Source organism: Trematomus bernacchii, unplaced genomic scaffold, assembly GCF_902827165.1.
Source record: "Trematomus bernacchii unplaced genomic scaffold, fTreBer1.1, whole genome shotgun sequence".
Classification (NCBI taxonomy): Eukaryota; Metazoa; Chordata; class Actinopteri; order Perciformes; family Nototheniidae; genus Trematomus; species Trematomus bernacchii.
Genome location: NW_022987531.1, coordinates 4,176,388 through 4,196,140, shown reverse-complemented (window position 1 = coordinate 4,196,140; position 19,753 = coordinate 4,176,388). Strand labels below are relative to the sequence as shown.

Below are 19,753 nucleotides of genomic sequence, written 5' to 3'. Positions count from 1 at the left end.
TAACAATACCCTCCCTATGCATGTCTGACTTTGTAACAGCCCTGTCACAATGTTTGCAATGGTTTATCGATCCACCAGGTGGAGCAGGGATTCCATCTTACAAAATGTATTGATCTTTTCTCATGATATTTGATCTGAAGGTATGTGCTCCCTAAACCGATGCAGAGCATGCTCTAATAGGATTATTTACATATCATGATCATCAGGTCATGAGCATGTGATGCTAAAGACAATGACCAACAAATATGTCGGACTGGAGCATTAATTAAAGCTAATCTAATGGCGGTCTTAATGGGTGCCTCTGGTCCCAGAAATGTTCTACTGGGAGGGGAAATTATAAATATTCATGGGCAGTGTTCACATGTTGACACAGCCTGGGAGCCTGGAGTGCTTTGATTGTTTTTAATTATTAAAACATGTGCAGAGAGAGGCAGCTAACCCTAATGCAAAGTGCTATTTGGAGGTTATTTATGCTTAACGAAAATGGTATAGTATCTATTCTATTACACGTGTTGACATAAGAAGCTTCTTTATCTAAATTAAAATATGTCCAGATTTTCTTTATGACATCACTATGTAACACTCACGCTTTTATTGGCTAGCGCATTGTACGTGAGGGGAAGGATATCTCTAAGCTATTGACCAATCACAACATAGCAGGCCAGCCAACCAATCAGAGCACCCTCTGTCTGGTTTCAGACAGAGGGTGAAAAGAGGTGCTGCAGCACAGGCAGTATGAGACAAATAAAGGGCTTTTTGAACATTAAAGCATGGAGACATGTCCCAGTAGAGGCATTGGAACAGTTTATTGAGGAACAGAGCAGAGGGCAGCTCAACCTCCACAGTTCTCTGTTCTCCTCCTCTTGTTTCCTTTCAAAGTAATTTCAATGGATTCCTTTTTTCTGCACATTTGCACATTGCTGTAGATGGCACGATCCATTATAGAGTTTATTTGTATTTATTCCACAATGATGCTGGTAGGTGCTGTACAGGAACATGTTGTGTAGAGAGACAACCTCTCTTCGTGCTTCACCCTCATTTTCTCTAATTTCTACACTTTTTTCCCGCTGATGAATGTCCGATGTGTTAGGTAATACCACCCACTTACCCTAAGCACTTGTGGCAGAAAATAAATGCAACCACATGCTGCTGTGTGTGTGTGTGTGCGTGCGTGCGTGCGTGCGTGCGTGCGTGCGTGCGTGCGTGCGTGCGTGCGTGCGTGCGTGCGTGAGGTTCAAAACACAGTGTCAGTAAGTAGTAGAGCCAGGGTTGTGAGAGTTACTTTAATAATGTATTGCGTTACATTTACTATTTACCTGTAAAATAAATGTAATCAGTAACCTAATTTGAGTATATAAATATAAAAGTAATGTAATCTGATTACTGTCTGTTACTTTTGGATTACCTCAATATCAAATGCAACACAAATAAATACATAACATAATAGGAAAACAATCGGTTTTTTTTACTTTAGTGTTTTATGTAACAATGTGATCTTAGAAAAGCAGGAACCAAGATATTTAATATCAGAAATGTGTCCTCTGCTCTGAGATTGTATCGATAGGAAATGCTGCCTTTCATTCAGCATATTTAGCAGTAGCCTACACACCAACACTGAAACACATGAGCACATACTACAGTTTAAAAAAGCAGAAATAAAATCTGAGCTGAATTAAAGACAGGACAAATGAACCAAAGAAAGTCAAAACCACAAAGCAGATTCAGGCAGTATAGATTCACACTTAAAGTATTATCCTACATTATTATTATCCTGTTTGTCTCTGTTTCTATTGGATCCGCGCAGCTCTTATGCAATGCTCGTGGCATTACGCAAGTGCTGGGGGTGGCAGTGACCCGGGTTGAGGGGGTCAAATGTTGTTCCTCTACCCGTAGAGGAGTGAAGTGCCGTACTTCTCCGCCCTGGTCAATCCACATTGATCTCACACAGCTTGGGGATTTGCGCGTGGCTAAAGCCTCACGTTGGTGTCGTTCTCATAACCAAGCAGCAGTCATTTATTGTGCATTATTTAGAGTATTTAATTAAAAAAGTATTTAAGCCAAGCTATACGGTGCTTCATGACCTTTGGAGTCGCTATAAGTCGTATATCAAATAAAAAGGACTAGTTCAACAAAATAAAAAATAAAAATCTAATTAGATATACTTTAGTGATCCTAAATTTGGAATTTTCTTTCTTCAGTGCAGTGTGTGAACAAGACATTGCACATGAAATAAAAAGGAGATCAATTGTAGTACAGTAAAATAGTAAAATATTTACATATTGACAGTGAAGATGTAGATCTTTAGAATATCTGTATTGAATATACAATATACTGAATGGACGTTAGCGTACACTATGATAGGCATGATAGATTTACTTAAAACTTGTTTCCATATCTGAAATAGTCCTTAGTTGACTTTGGATAAGTTAATCAAAAACTATGTGCACGGCTAAGTAAACATTTTATTTTTTATTTTACCAATGTGCAACTATTTACCTGTGTTGCCTAAAAATTCACATTTCTTTGAACCTCTCAAAAAATGGCCATGTGAAATGTGTAAATGCCCATGAAAAATTGTCAAAGAATACCAGAGTCAATTAAGGCTCATACAAAAGCCAGAGGTCCATGAAGAAAAACAAATTAAGTGAATTACAACACAGGTACACGAACATGCATCATCCATAAGTAGAATAAGAAGCGGATTGTGTTAGATAGGGTGATCAACCCCGCTCTCCCATTCACACATTCAATTAAATGGTTGTAAGCCGCCGCATGTCTCTGCAGCACGGAGGTATTTAGCTGCCAGGGAAATCAGTTAAAGAGGACGATTTCTGCTCATTTTCAGGTCAATATTTGTATGTAGTGCCTCTACTGTGACAAGTCTCCATGCTTTAATTTTCAAAAAGCTCTTTATTTTTGCACTGATTGGTTAGCTGACCGGCTCTGTTGTGATTGGTCAACCTCTTAGAAATGTCCTGTACAATGTGTTGGAGCGCTGGCCAATAAAAGGGCCAGTGTTACATAGTGATGTCACTATGTTACAGAAGTAAACAAAGGAGTCCAATGGAGGCGTTTCAGGCACAAAAACCTATATAATACACTACAGGAAACGGAAACCCCAAGAATAAATATAGGGCCTCTTTGAGGGGAGTTAATTGAATAATTGTCGGACAAACTAAAGTGACAAATGTGACTTTGAATAAATGCTGATGGCTTGTTAACACAATAGTCTTATCCACTTTATGTCATTTTTGTGTGAGCTTTCCACCATGGGAAATTAGGGGTGAATTTGGCAATTTACATTGCAGTTTAAAAATAAACCGTACAAGGGGCTAGTCGTAATGTCTACAAATCATTAGAAGCCAACATTAAATAATGAATACCTAAATAATGGAGTGCAGTCACTTAAAGGTGGGGTAGGTAATTTTGGAGAAACCAGCTCGAGATCGCTAGAATTTGAAAATACACAACCGGAAAAAATCTGCCACTTCCTTACAGAGCCCCTCCTCCAACACACACGAACGCGCACATGACCAATGAGGGCACTAGATAAGTTTGTGCACAGATGGAAGGCTGACAGGCAGGTAGGCCATCCAGTTATTTTAGCCGGGCCGGCTAAAACGATTGGTCGTGCTTTTTACAGTACTACGGCTTCCACAGATGACATTTTTTTATGGATTTTTTGTCAAAGCACTTAAGATATTCATTGCTATCGGGATGTTAAGAGCATTCCATGGAATATAACAAAAAGTGTATCTCGAGCCGGTTTCTCAAACTTACCTACCCCACCTTTAAGTTGTGCTTGGGCATCATATTATTCTCTTTGAATTACAAATATTTTTAAATAACTTTAGATAAGATAGGTGCTTTTGAGTTAATGTGTATGCTTTTGAGTACATCCTATAATATTCCTGGGCTAAAGACATGACCGGTCTAATAGAGACTAACAACAGTCTGTCCCATCCTTTTTACTTTCTGCTGTGTTCATCCTACTCTACAAATCCGTTCAGAGAGGCTGCAGACTGCACTGACACCAACAAAATACCAGATAACTCAGATTATACATTTCCAGAAAAAGCTTTAATGCAGCAGCTACTGTAAATCATATTGATTTTTTTCTAAATCCGGGGATTATGTAACGCTTTTGTTTCACTCACTGTTTGACATCCATTTTTTTCACAGAATATTTAACAAGATTACTGCGGTATGAGAGGGTGACGTAATGCCAGTCCATCCACCGTCCTCGGTATGAGTTCGCTTAATCCTAAATCATGATGGATGCACAAATATCACTGGTGGTGCTTAAAATGAGGAAAGGAGCATTTTGACATTTACATTCAAAGCACTTACCAGAAGCTTTTATCCAGAGTGGCAGAAGGCAAAAGGAACATAAATCCTGTGACATACATGCACTCATGCCATGTAACCAAATGCACAAGAAGGTCAGCGGTCAAAGAATTACGTTTGTGTCATGTGTTTAGGTCATTTTATTTAAGTAAATATTCCTGTATCTGACTAAACTGAAGGACTTTCTGTTTGTATGTCTGTCTCAACAACCGTTCATCCGATCAACTTCACACTTGGCGGGTGTATTGTTGAGAGCTCAAGGAAATGATGTGTCGAATGAAAGCTCTGCAGGACATTGTTTGTAGTACATAAGTAGAATAATTTGTTAGGGATGTACCAATTGCAAATTTATCAGCCAATACTGATACCAATGTTTTGAATAACAATTTGGCAGATGCAGATACTCAAACCTATGATGATGTTTTCTGTTCATTTCTTAGTTTTTAATTATTCCTGTTGACCAAAAAAAGCACTTCGAAACTAGCCTAAACAGCCAAATATGAACAATGCAATTTTACAAAGTTCGTTTTTGTGTCTTGACATACGTCTTCTTGGAGCTGTGTTTATTCTGCTCTGATTCTGTAATGCAGACTTTAGAAGTTGCAAAACTTGTTTCCCAGGAAAGTGATCCAAAATTGGCAAAACTCTCAAAGAGGACGGAGATTGTAATCAATGGAACCTGGTCAGTCGATGCATTTAAGTCTGTGGGAAACACCTCATCACAGCTACATTATGATGCTAATCACGTCAATCGTCAAAGTAAACAGCACTTTGGCTCGACCAAAAATCGTTTAAAAATGTGCTATATAAATAAAACTTGATTTGATTTGATTTGATTAAACAGTTGTAATGTTAAAGTAGGTACTGTAGATACTGCATCTAAATATAAAACACTGACAATCCAAGGAAATACCAGTTTCAGTGTTAGCCTGCTGCCTGCCACTCGTCCACCAGCACTGACATCGATCCCCTATTGCTTTAAACTTCATCAATCTCTATTGACATTGTGTAACTGTTTGCCTGACTAACCATCATAATTATGCTCCTTGTAGATACAAAATGTCTTCTTCCTTTTTTCATGTGATTGGCAAAAACCTCAGAATCTCAATGACAGACAGTCAAATGACAGTGAATGTTTTATTCCAAAAAGGGGCGTGGCCATGAAGTAAAAGGAAAGAACCAGGACGTGTTGCTCTCATGTATACTTCAAAAACAACGAACAAGCTACAGATTTTGTCAGTCATTACATTATGGCATCTGCAACAGAACAAGGTCACACATAGCCCAACAAAACAGATAAAGAGCGGCTACCTCCATCAGCGCATTATATGCCGATGTGCCGATTACAGAAAATAGGGCCAACATCATCCAATGCCAATGTTCTGCCAATGCATTGGCGCATCCCGAGTATTTATTTGTGTTTATGTGAGCTTTTGCACCCAAGGGTCATGAAAAACAGATTCAGGTTAATTTCCAAGCAGGTGAGCATCTGTGCCATGTTGGGGAAAAGAACGAGATTTGGCCTGTGTCCATACCTGCAGCGGCCAGAGTCAGTGAGCCTCTAATCTGTGAACTGAAAAGACAAAGACTGCTTAAAGATGCTCTAAAAGAACCAGTCAGGGTGTTGTGGATGTTTTGGCTGTGGTATTGGCTAAAGCAGTTTTTCACCTGTATGTATAGAGCCCTATGTGAGCGAATGTGGGGTGTGAGTGTGGCTTTGTATGATTTGTACTGTGTACTGAATTTGCATACAATATGAGTCAGATGTGAGAATGGAGATACTGAACTTCATTGTCGTCTTCCATGCATGTTCTGTGGGTTGTGTTTGTGTGTGTGTCACACTAGTATTGGCACAGCCATGCCTTGTTGTGAATGTTCCTTTGGAAACACATTACGCTGCGGCAAAAATACATAATGCTGCGTTCACACCGGAAGGGATGCGATTTTTGGGGGCGGCGCGATTACATGTAAAGCGCGCATGAAGTGTTTGACACGAATGCCGCGGCGCGATTGAAGGGGGCCGAGACAACCGCTCGAGTTCAATTTTTTCAACTCGAGCGTCAAATTCGTGTGACGCGTTCTTGCGGTAGCCAATCAGAGGTGAGGATCTCAGCCTGCCATCACTGACGTTGAATCAGAAAACCAAAACATCAGCCATTAGCTGTTAGCCCTCAGAGCTCACAGCTCCTCATATCTGTTCAGAAACTAGACAAAAGTTAAAGTGGACCTATCATGGTATATTTAAATGATATATTGTAGGGCCATACCTATATAAGGTATATTTATACGTTTCTGTTTTCAAAATACCAAACAGATCATGCATTTTAGCCATGCCTCATTTCGCTCAATTTGCACTTTTTTGCAAGGGCAGATTCAGTGAGAACAGCACCATCTACTGGCCTGGCATATGTACTACAGCATCTCCAGCACTTTCGAATGGCAATGGCCATGGCTGTCTCCTCCTGATTGGTGGAGTTGGCCCAATAGCCGTAGCGCCACTGTCCTGACGTCAGGACAGTGTTCAAATCTGGATCAGTTTTTATCAGATCCGTTGCAGCCCCTTTTTTAGAGATTTGGGTATGGAGGAAAATAGAGAGGGTTGTGTTTTCTGACACTTGGTGAGTTCCCTGGAACACCGGGGACACATATTCATGTATAAAAGACGTACAAAAGTGCATTTTGCATGATAGGTCCCCTTTAAACAAGTACAAACCACAGACTATCTGTGTCATGGGGAATACAGTCGCTGCTTTATTTATGTCTGTATCATGTCGTTGTGAGTGTGGACGGAGCAGATACAGGTTTGTTTAGCCTGATCGATCCGATCTCCATTCAGAAAACACGCATTTGAAAAGGTTTTTCGCCTGCCGTTTTGTCTGAACACTTGACAAAGCATTAATTCATGGTTTTTACTAACCGTTATCAGTATTTTGTTACTTCGGCATCATTTTGAAACGTGTATTACAATTAAATCACGGTAAAATATGTTCATTTTGTTGTAGTTGTTGATATCCCGTTGTGTCGGGACCCCCTTGAAAACGAGATGGTGCATCTCAAGGGGTTTATCCCAATAAATAACATTTCTATATCTACCATAATATTTACACTGAGATAAGCCCCGCCCCCTGGCCAGCGCGTCTTGTATGAATGACGCGAGTTAACACAGCTGACAGCTGCGACGAAGCTCTAGCGATTAGAGACCTAGGCTGCATCTCACTTCTCTTAAATGCAATCCTTGCGTCCCTCACTTGCGTCTTTTCCTTGCGTCTTAGTCCCTCCCACCAGGGAAGCATGGAGAGATGCAAGGAAACCACGAGAAGGGAGAAGAAGCAGGGAAATTAGTTTTAAGAGCAATGGGACGTCCTTTCCTCCGGAGCATCACGTGAAGCGACGTCTGTTTGTGATGACGCCGCACAGCTGATCGTCTGACAGCAGCTCTGTCCCCGTTGTTTTCACAAACACCCCCGCCTCTGTTAGTACACATTTAGTGACACAAACATTTGTATCATCTGTTGTAGACCCAAATAAATAAAATAAAATAAGAACTCATTCTCAAAAAAGATAAACGCCATTCTTAAAATGTATAAACGAACAATAGTTTGATTAATATTGATTAGAGTGCACAATAGAAATAAAATAATTCAGAGAAGAAAAAGAGATATGTTATCTATCAAAACCCAGTTAGATTAAGTTAGATTTTATATATCTGTTGTAATTTATTGTCTTTTATTGTGATTGTAGTAATGTGTTTTTATGTGATTGTGGCATTTATTACATGTACAGCACTTTGGCCCGACCAAAAATCGCTTTTAAATGTGCTTTCTAAATAAACCTTGATTTGATTTGATTTGATTTGATTAACATTCATTGGATTGCACACTTTGTTTGTTTGTGTGGATATGTAGCAAATTAACATTTTAAATAGCACTTAATGACTGACTGAATGGAAATGACAATAAATGAAAATGTAAAACGAAAAAAGCGATCATGAAAATGTTTCCAATAAATGAAAAAAATGATTTTTGTCCACATTGTTGTTCAGATATATCACATATTTGTAACTGAATGATACATTAATTGAAACAAAACACGGTATAGACTGAGGAGTGACTCCCGTGAGTTTCATGTGTTATTTTCACTCCGCTGGTAAACTTCTCTCATGTCAAGAAGCATCAGATCAGTGCATGCACTGTATCGTCCAATCAGTGAGCGATACACAGTAAGGGGGCGGGGCGAGTATCTGAGGATTTCACCGGAGGATGGTCTGGTGGTTCCTCGATTATCGCTCCTCCGTTATCGCTCCTCGATCCTCGACCTTCGGTCCTCCGGCACAAATAAGGGCACTGGGACGCTACTCAATGGCGCAGACAAATCAACTTCCGGTGAGACAGAGGACCGAGGAGCGAGGAAATGAGAGAAGTGAGAAGCAGCCTTATGCTGCGTTCACACCGGACGCGATGCGAATATGTGAATGGATACGGAAGTTTAATGACTGTGATTTACCCATAAGGTGTTTGACAGAAGATTTGATAGAAACAAGATTTTGCACTGTTGTAAATTCAACTTATTATGGAGCCATTATTTCTTATCAACACTACTTATATAAATTAGGGTATTTTAAATATTTAGTTTGTATCTCCTGATGGAGAAGAGGCAGCACCATCTGCTGGTGAAACAAGTCTCTGTTTGCTCAAGGTCAGTCACATAACAATGTGTCTATACTATGCAGTGTGCTCAATAATAACCTAATTGGAGTCCAAGGAGCTTCCAATCGTCTGTTCGATTACTGAAGAGTCAAGGATGGTTGTTCCATTAAACCATTAAAGTCCATGTATTTCTAAAGCCAGTTTTCCTAACTGTCCACTTCAGATGTATCCTCTTCTCAGAGAGACATGCTAGTCCGTTCAGATGTTGCATCATTTAAGCGTTGATTCCCTCTTCCTCCTTTCCCAGTAAACACACTATATAGTATATTGAAATATTCACCCCTAAAATAGAATTAAAGGAAATATGAAATGTACAACTGATAAGTGTACCTTTCCCACTATGTGTGATTTGTCTGGTAAAGACTATTTTACTGTTGATCTGTGGCTAGAGCTACCTCTATATTTGTCTCCCAAGTTGATTAAAGCACACTTTTAGTGGTATGGGATAGACATTTTACCATTTTGGAAAGTTTGTTTTGAATTCATGTAGTGTGTCCAGGGTTGTTGGCAGATCTAATAATAATAATAATAATAATACATTTAATTTATATAGCACACTTTAAAAACAATGTCATCTCAAGGTGCTTCACAATGCTATAAGGAGAAAATAATAAAACAAATAAAATAAAAAGATATCTAAGGAGCATATTGAATAAAATATGGTAATAAAAAAAAAAGGTTAAGAGCATAAAATGTTATAATAAAAATAATAAAATAGTAAAGCACATAGTAAGACACCAGAGGCCTGTACTACGAAGCCGGATTTTCGCTTAGCGAGCTAACTTCAGGGAAAACTCTGGGTTTCCGGTCCTACGACGCTGGTTCACTTCTTACCGGGCTAGATCTCCATGGTAACTTATGCTGAACGGCAAACCTGGGGCCTATACTACGAATCTAGTTCAACATATCCTGGATATGTTTTGAGTTATCCGGTTGACTAAATAAAATAAAAAAACGCTCTCGCTAAACTGTCCTACGACGCTGGTTATCAACTCGATCGCTCAAGCCAGCCGTGTCCTATCTAGTTAGGTGCGCGTTCACATAAAATGGGTGGCATCTGGAGCAATCGACCAATCACAAACATGGACAAGCCGCGTACTGACAGCGCAGCGCGTCATACTTCCTGAATGAAAAGTCAACTATAATATTAGACATATGAAGAAGTTAAACTTTAAACATCCATGACTTAAACACTTTATCCAGGATAAAAGCCACATAGCTGCACCTGCAAGGTGAATACAGCTGGTAACAGAAAAAGTGTTTGAATGCGTACATCAACAGGTTTATGATATCACTGCCCCGTCCAAGACACGAGTGGATCTGACTTTAATTACATTTGACTCGAGTGTTTCGTCAACTTAATGTGTTGATTAAAATAATACTTCTGCATACAGTATGTGACACTGTGAGTGTTGCACGCCAGATACGGCTCAAGAAGCTGACTCAGATAAGGAAATATATAATACATTATGTGATGTGATATCATGTGATATGAATGATAATGGGACACATCGACGTCTGCACTCACAGTGTTGGGACTGTAGACTACGTAATGTTACTTTGATCTGGTTACTTATGTTGTGGCAGATATTTAAGTAAGCTTTCTTAACGCTAATGTTATAATAGTCAGATTGCTCTGAAGATGGGAGGTGATATTCTATTCATTTTCACGTTCACACAGTCAGTTGATTTTGGCCGGCCGTCTTTCCTGCAACGGCAGTTTAAACTGTATTTCCTTTCTCCTGTCATATGAATTGATCGCTTTAAACTCCGCACACTGAGCTCTGATTGATCAGCAGGCAGTGCTTTTATCCTGGAACCTATCCTGCTCCGGAGGCTAGCCGTTCAGAATAAGTTATCGAGCCCGCTAAGAAGTGAACCAGCGTCGTAGGACCGGAAATCCAGGAAGTTAGCTCGCTAAGCGAAAATCCTGCTTCGTAGTATAGGCCCCAGGTTAGGTTCCAGGATAAGAGATCAACTCAGTGAAAGCACCGCCTGCTGACCAATCAGAGCTCAGTGTGCAGAGTTTAAAGCTATCAAGTCATATTACAGGATAAAGGAAATACAGAAAAACTGCCGTTGCAGGAAAGACGGCCGGCAAAAATCAACTGAAAATTAATAGAATATCCCCTCCCATCTTCAGAGCAATCTGACTATTATAACATTAGCGTTAAGTAAGCTTACTTAAATATCTGCCACAACATAAGTAACCAGATCAAAGTAACATTACGTACAGTCCGCGGCACTGTGAGTGCAGACGTCGATGTGTCCCATTATCATTCATATCATATCACATCATAATGTATCATATATTTCCTTATCTGAGTCAGCTTCTTGAGCCGTATCTGGCGTGCAACACTCACAGTGTCACATACTGTATGCAGAAGTATTATTTTAAGCAACACATTAAGTTGACAAAACTCTCGAGTCAAATCTAATTAAAGTCAGATCCACTCGTGTCTTGGACAGGGCAGTGATATCATAAACCTGTTAATGTACGCATTCAAACACTTTTTCTGTTACCAGCTGTATTCACCTTGCAGGTGCAGCTATGTGGCTTTTATCCTGGATAAAGTGTTTAAGTCATGGATGTTTAAAGTTTAACTTCTTCATATTTGTCTAATATTATAGTTCACTTTTCATTCAGGAAGTATGACGCTGCGCTGTCAGTACGCGGCTTGTCCATGTTTGTGATTGGTCAAATGTTGCTAGCCCCGCCCCTTTCATGTGAACGCGCACTCAGCCGGACAGAGAAACCCTGGCTTGAGTTACCGAGTTGATAACCAGCGTCGTAGGACCGCTAGGCCAGAGCGCGTTTGTTTTGGATTAGGTAAGCCGGGTAACTCAAACATATCCAGGGTATGTTGAACCGGCTTCGTAGTACAGGCCTCTGGTTGTCTTTGCAACAACAGCAATGTTGGGGTTTTAGGCTAGTATATGATGTGCATATCACTATTCAAAAATAGGTTGAGAAACACCAATCGACACAGTTAACAACATCTTGACTTTATTTGATAATTTTACAGTAATTAGCATAACGTTCATAGTTCGCATTTTGGTTTAACATATTGTTTCAATTTCAAAACATATTAGCCAGTTATGCCATAAGATAGAACAAGCTAAATATGAACCGTAACCTACATGATCCGCCTTTTGTTACTTTTATTGTACAAGATAATTGCAGACATAATGCAAGAGTTAGGGTTAGGGTCATTTTAACTTAATTGAATTTTTGTAAAGTGAATTGACAAAATAAGTTTTGTGTCAAAGTCTTTAACATCAGATGTGTTTATCTTTTAATCAACTATGCAATCTAAACCTTTTAATTGAAAAAGCAAATTGAGGGCAGCACAAATTAAAACATTTAGGATGTTAACGGATTGAAAAGTTCTCAGTTGTGTGATTTAGTGTGTTTTAATGATGAAATGTCCAACCAAGACAAATAAAGGACTGCTTCTTGCTTTTTAGACAGTATATCAAATACGAGTGTGAAAGTAGTGTGTTATGGGTTTTGTTAATGGTCTGTGTTCCCAGAGGGAGTTTCTCTCCCACACATTCCCCCCCCCTGCCTGAAACGCCTCCATTGGACTCCTTTGTTTACCTTCGTAACATGGTGACATCACTATGTAACACTAGTGCTTCTATTGGCTGGCAATCCAACACATTTTGCGTGATAGGCTAAGGGGCGGGACATATCTAAGTGGTTGACCAATCATAGAAGAATGAGCTCTGGTTTCAGACAGAGGGTGAAAAGAGGTGCTGCAGCACATGCAGTATGAGAAAAATAAAACATTTTTAAACATTAAACCATGTAAACACCCACAGTAGAGGCACAAAATACAAATATTAACCTGAAAGTGAGCATAATATGTCATCTTTAAAGGTCCATTTTACAAATGGATTTATTTTTGAAGCTTTTATTGATGTTTTTTCTAGCTCTACATCATGTGAGATTCTTTATGGTGCCTCTTTTTTGTTTCCCTTCCTGCCACTCGTTTCTATCTCTCTCTCTCTCTCTCCCCCCCCCCCCCTCCCTCTCTCTCCGTGCTGCTGTCACTTCCTATGAACGGACAGGCCCGTGTTGTGTTTGGGCCACACAGGCCGCGCTGGAGCTCAAGCCGCCTGACTCACAAGCTCTTGGCTGTAGAGAGAGAATGTCACTGCACATTGGGTTGCCTTTCGCGTTACACAAGCGCAAACACACACAGCAAACAAACACAGTCTGCGACGTGAAAGTACACACACATGCTCGCAGACAGAGCAAGCCAAGCAAATCCCAACTTACACACACGATCACACCAGGCTATTTTTAGACGGGATGCAGACTCATATGCAACAGGAATGAACTCGATGGAGGTGAATGAATGAATGTGTGGCATATTTTGGAATTTTTTGATTGGCTGCTGCTGTTGCACAGTGATAGAGTCACGGTGTCCCCACTGTTGAGTTCAGGTTTGATGGACGGAGTGATGTCAATGTAGCCCTGTGTGAATCACTGTATCTGGTTCAGGTTATTACGTTGCAGTTCTGTAAACCTGAGATCCAAAAGAGCTGTGACATGTTTCAACCATAGACTGTATATATAAAGGTTTCAACCATGGATGTATAAAGAGAAGTGGTTACAGCGTTGGAGGCGGGGCCCTGACTATTCCTATGAAAGGTGCAATGCAGTGGTGCATAAAGCCAAAAGGCCCTGACTCTCCAATACAAAAATACCCAAATCTGGGGGATCTGGGCCCAAAGAGCATGCACACTTGTGAGTCCTTAAGCCCCGCCTCCAATCCTCTCCATCCTGGAAGCGTCATGTCTGGTCACAACCTTTATATAAACAGTCTATGGTCACGACTCAGTCTTTGAGGACCTAATGATTTAAAAAGGGCTATTCAAGTGTTTGTACTTGGTAGTTGATGTACCTGATAAAATATCCACTAATTTACGGACAAAAAGTTTTTTGGGAAACCAATGACAACACAGACTTACACGGAAGTTGATGTACCACTGTTTGGCCACTATTAAAATTCGCTTCAATGCCAGGTGCTTGGGCCTAATTTAAGTATCACTTCCGAACAGATTTGTTTTTAAGTGCAACATGCAAGTGATTTATGAGATCTTAAACAAACTAGTTTTGTCGTGTTATGAATTTAGAATTTGGCGGGTAAACAATTATTTAGCAAACTGACTTTTTCATATAATCTTATTTTAGCGCCCACTCAAAATTGTAGAACATAAGCTAGCATGCACACAACCATTCACACACCTGTGGCCAAGATGCCCTCTGCTTATCGGGAGCATTAAACATGAATAAGCACACTTGTGTGCTTTCTGGGTTCTGTAGTAGTTGACCGCTAAACCTCCTGAGCTACCGGCGCCTCTTAAGATTTGAAGTGAAAATATGGGGAAACCAAGTAAAATAAATAAATTAAATATTACTAATATTTGAGGTTCTGTGGAAAGATTAATTGTTATAGTCTTATATCAAAAGAATGTGTGCTCATAATAGCAATTTAGTATTTAACTATGTAATTAATGAAGTAATTTTTCTTTTTTTACTTTTAAGTGTTTAAGCAAATGTGTTTGTGTGTATTTTTCTCTGCAGCAATCCATGAGTTTCCCAGGGATTACTTCACCAACCAGGAACGTGTTGATGGAGCAGTGGGCCTGCACGTCCTCTGTGTGAGTATCACCTGCAGCACTGTACTGTACATACCATGTTTCATACTTAGAAAAGGGCCAGTGCTCAATAACGATTGCAGAAAAAGCTTTTAAATAATATGTGTGTCTTTAAGGTTGATCATGCAGCAGCATATCAATGCAGGTTACTCTGTTATAACACTGAATTATAAATATGTCTAGGAGATCCTGTAGAGCCATCTTTAACTTAAATATTAAAATGAAAGTTATTATCATATACTTTTCAGGAGACAGCGCAGCTGGGGAATATTCAGACCCGGCAGGATTAGCAATACAAAGGCTAAGTTAGCAGCTAATGCTAAAGCTTATATACAAACAAAACGGATGTTTGAGGTTCATCATCAAGATTTGATAGCTGTAGTATTTCAGCACAATAGCTGCAACTAAAAACTCTCCTAAATGTGTTATGGTCTTTAAGGGAGAAAAAGAGCACACTGAAAGAATTGAGGCTTTAAATAATGCAAACAGACTGATGCTCCAACAATACTTTGTCTTCATCAGAGTTAAAAAGGACAGAGACAAAACGGCACTCACATTTATATTTAACCTACAACATGTGAACTGTTCTCTCTGGATAACTGGTTGAACAACATTTAAAATATATTAAGGAGTGAATCCAAATATGGGAGTAGCCATTTTGTTTGTTTTCTCTGCTGATTTTAGAAAGCAGATGCTAGCTTATTTAGCAAGGTGCATCAGTACATCATGGGATGCTCACTTTTGCCAGTGATAAACAGGGTTGTTTGAACTGTATCTACCTAAAAAATGTACAGCAAACTCTTTAGAGTGTCTTTGAGTACAGAGGGCTAAGCTAAGAGGCTACGTATGATTAACACACACACTGCTAATATATTGCTAACATCAATACTAGATACTTTCTATGGAATCCATCAAGCTGCAAATTCAGGCTATGGCCGTAAAATGGTGGTCCCTCTTCCAGCCATATAACACTGCTATCTTGTTATGGTCATGTGTACTGTAGCATCTGTCTATAGCGTACATTTGCCATCTTTGTGTTAACTGTGCCAATTAGCGATCATTATAACATTTTAGTATTTGTAGATGATTCTTAAACTTTACGTGCCAGCACTTCCAAAGCTGTTTTTTATGTATTAATTATCATAATATATAATAAAATAAATACTAAATTTGAGTTGCCACAGCGGCCAATTGAATATAATGCTTATTTAAATAGAAATATTAGGGCTGTCAGGCGATTAAAATATTTAATCGCGATTAATCGCATGATTGTCCATAGTTAATCGCGATTAATCGCAAATTAATCGCACATTTTTTATCTGTTCTAAATGTACCTTAGAGGGATATTTTTCAAGTTTTTAATACTCTTATCAACATATGAGTGGACAACTATGCTTTATATGTTTGTTTATTATCATTTGAACAATGACAAATATTCTCATTAAACACAACAACCTCTGAACATTACAAATATTCGCCCCAATTCAACCTAGAACCTCTCTCATACAATACTGTGTGTGTGTGTGTGTGTGTGTGTGTGTGTGTGTGTGTGTGTGTGTGTGTGTGTGTGTGTGTGTGTGTGTGTGTGTGTGTGTGTGTGTGTGAGTGAATGTGGAGGATCGTTGGAGCTATGTGCAGCTCAAGGCATATATGCCTGTGTGTATGAGCTGTGTTGCGGCACTATCCGTGCTGAGTGTGCTGTCTGGCTACCTGCATAAAGTCAAGTGCTCGGCGCAGTTGTCGGCGAAATGTCGCTCCTCTGTTTTCATTGAAACAGCTCCTTATATCCGTTAGCTCAGCTAGCTAGCACCAGATGCTAACAACAACACGTAAGGTGTGCTTCGCTCGCGCCACACATACACACACCCTCCCGGTCCTCCCGATGGCCAGTCCGGGCCTGCCGGTGAGCGTGGAAGTGTGGTCTGCCACAAGCGGGCAGCAGGAGCGGGGCTGTCAGCATCAGCTTGTAGATGGTATTTTAAACTCGATGCGCTCTGAAACTACGGCGGCCGAGGACAAAAAATACACATGCGTTAATCGCGTTAAAATAATTAGTGGCGTTAATTTTTTTTTGCGTTAACGCGTTATTAACGCGTTAACTTGACAGCCCTAAGAAATATACAATGTTTGTAATGCTAACACAGGTTATAGTTGTAGCATCATAAGGAACTAATAAGAGAGAGAGAACAGTATTTATTTTAAAGACAATACATTTAGAGCAGCAGATTTTAGTATGGCGTTGCGGTGGCCGGACCTTTTTATTCTTCAAGAAAGGAAAAGGTGTTTTGAGGTTAGTTATAGCAAATAGCATTGACATAAAATGTAACCTTGTGTAGGTGATCAAATCAAAGAGACTTTGACTAAAAGATAAAACATCTTTACAATTCTGTATATGGTGGTTGTGACTCAGGAGGTAGAGTAATCGTCTGGCGATTGAAAGATTGGTAGGAGGGTACTGAATCCCAAATGTCTCCTGATGTCACAGCCATGAGTGTGTGTCAAGGTGTATAGCCTCTGACAAGCAGGTGGCATCACAGATGGGTCAATGCCATATTGTGTTGTAAAAGTAATTTTATTAGTCACAGAAAATGCATTGTAAATTCAATTTGCATACCACTTACAACTGGGAAATTAAACATAAATGCCTGTGTTTAATACTAACTTACTCACACAACACTCGGAGAATCCACCCACTGAGCCAAGTGCCAGTGGGGAGTAATTCGGAAGTGTTTGGCAGATGTTAAAGAGAGGCTTATATGTGATCCAAGGACACACTTACTGACTCTAAAGACACCAAAACTGCTCCACATGTCAAACTGAGGTGTCATTCCCTTTAATTACGTTAATCTTTTTTGAGGCCTGGTTTTTGAACCTATTTATTCTATATGTATGTCAACACTCTGCATAGTAAGTACCAAAACATATTTTCTGAAGCAATTCTAAAACTGTCTCAAATATGTTTAATACATATGCGCAAGTTGCACAGAGCTTTTATCTATCTGAATTGCAGAATGAACACTACAGATTGGCCTCATATTACTGTAGTGTGCTTCTACACAAACAGTAGCCTGATTATTTTGTGTAACCCAAACGGCAAGCTGTTAAAGGGACTCTGACTTTGTGGAAAATAAATATGCAATTTGAATGAACTAACCCTTTAACAGAGGGAATTGAGGCTGAAAGTCGCTGTCAGGTAATTGGGCAGAGCCTCATCTCAGCATTGCATCCACAAACACAAAGCGTGATTTCCCCATTGGATTAGATATCATGTGATGATGATATGTAATTCATTTAGTCACTTGTAAACTACCGCCATTTTTTTTGTCATAGAATCTTCGGACATTCACAACTGGGGTATTTACTGATGTTTTTCAAGACATAGAACAAACAATCTCTTAAGGTTGTGTTAACCACAAACATTTATTTCAGGCTTCTAACCACAAACACGTTCAAAAAACATTCAGAAAAAATACTCTGTGCAGCTCTTTTTCTCAAGGCGGACACATATTGTCAGTTTGACAATAAAGAACCTTGAACCTTGAATATTAGCCCCTTGATACTGTTTTTACTTTACTAAACCAGCGTCTGAATAAGAGTTAGCGGTTTGCTACATCTTTTTATTCAATTTGATGTTTTTTTCACTTGGTTTAAGTACAAGTTAAACACACATGTTATTCTAGGTAGATGGACAATGTTCGGTTTCACTTTCTTAAATATCTATGTATGTGTGTTTGTGTGTGTTTGGCCCCTTCAGGCGGTCTACATGTTCTATGCCCTGGCCTTGGTGTGTGACGACTACTTTGTCCCCTGTCTAGAGAAGCTCTGTGAGGTAAGCAAACCCTCAGGTTATGATTGCACTACCATTGAGCTTCCATCACGACTCTTCTTTTAAGCCACTTTCATGTATTTCTGTGAAGAAATGTATTTATTTTTCTGGCTGTCTCTTGTTTCTATATATCTTTTATCTTCTCTCAACAAACAGCGACTTCAGCTGAGCGAGGATGTAGCAGGAGCGACCTTCATGGCAGCTGGAAGTTCTGCACCTGAATTGTTCACCTCTGTCATTGGTGAGAAACACACTCACACACACACACACACACACACACACACACACACACACACACACACACACACACACACACACACACACACACACACACACACACAAAAGCCCATATTAAACACATTCTGAAAGAGCAACTGTAGTTATTGAAGAACTTGTGTTTTTAAATGTTGGAATGTTGGTAATCTAATACTATTATATCTAATACTATTAGATTACCAAGTACCATATACTTTTTTTTTGTGTATGACGTTTTTTCAATCTTTCCATCCACATCAAAGAGTCATATTTTATACAGCCATATCTACAGCATGCTTTTCATCTCTGGGTCACCAATGACATTTAAAGGGTCATGGAAAGTCTATTAAAAGGGTTTTACTGTATAAAGTAAAATATATCAGCCTTATCTTAAAGTGGACCTATCATGCTATATTATAATAATATAGTGTAGGACCATACCTATATAAGGCATATTTATACTTTTTTTTCCTTCAAAATACCAAACAGATCATGCATTTTAGCCATGCCTCATTTCGCTCAAATTGCACTTTTTTACCCCTGTTTTTGCAAGGGCTGATTCTGTGAGAACAGCACCACCTACAGGCCTGGCATATGTACTACAGCGTCTCCAGCGCTTTCGAACGGCAATGGCCGTGGCTGTCTCCTCCTGATTGGTGGAGTTGGCCCAATAGCCGTAGCGCCACTTCTGTGACGTCATTGAAGTGTTCAAATCTGGATCAGTTTTTATCAGATCCGTTGCAGCCCCGTTTTTAGAGATTTGGGTATGGAGGAAAATAGAGAAGGTTGTGTTTTCTGACACTTGGTGAGTTCCCTGGAACACCGGGGACACATATTCATGTATAAAAGACGTACAAAAGTGCATTTTGCATGATAGGTCCCCTTTAAGACACAATTAAAACATTGGTAAAAAGTGTTTAAAGGATTGGAAATTGTGAATGTGCAACGT

General features: G+C 39.5%; 1 protein-coding gene across 1 annotated transcript in view; it reads left to right on the top strand.

The window, feature by feature from the left end:
- The window catches only part of slc24a3 (solute carrier family 24 member 3), a 112,065-nt gene that overhangs the window by 73,279 nt on the left and 19,033 nt on the right, over positions 1 to 19,753 (top strand). Inside the window, exons 3-5 of the mRNA XM_034122149.1 lie at positions 14,650 to 14,726; positions 18,478 to 18,552; positions 18,706 to 18,790. Coding sequence (XP_033978040.1) covers positions 14,650 to 14,726; positions 18,478 to 18,552; positions 18,706 to 18,790 — 237 coding nt within the window. The remainder of the gene's footprint in view (positions 1 to 14,649; positions 14,727 to 18,477; positions 18,553 to 18,705; positions 18,791 to 19,753) is intronic.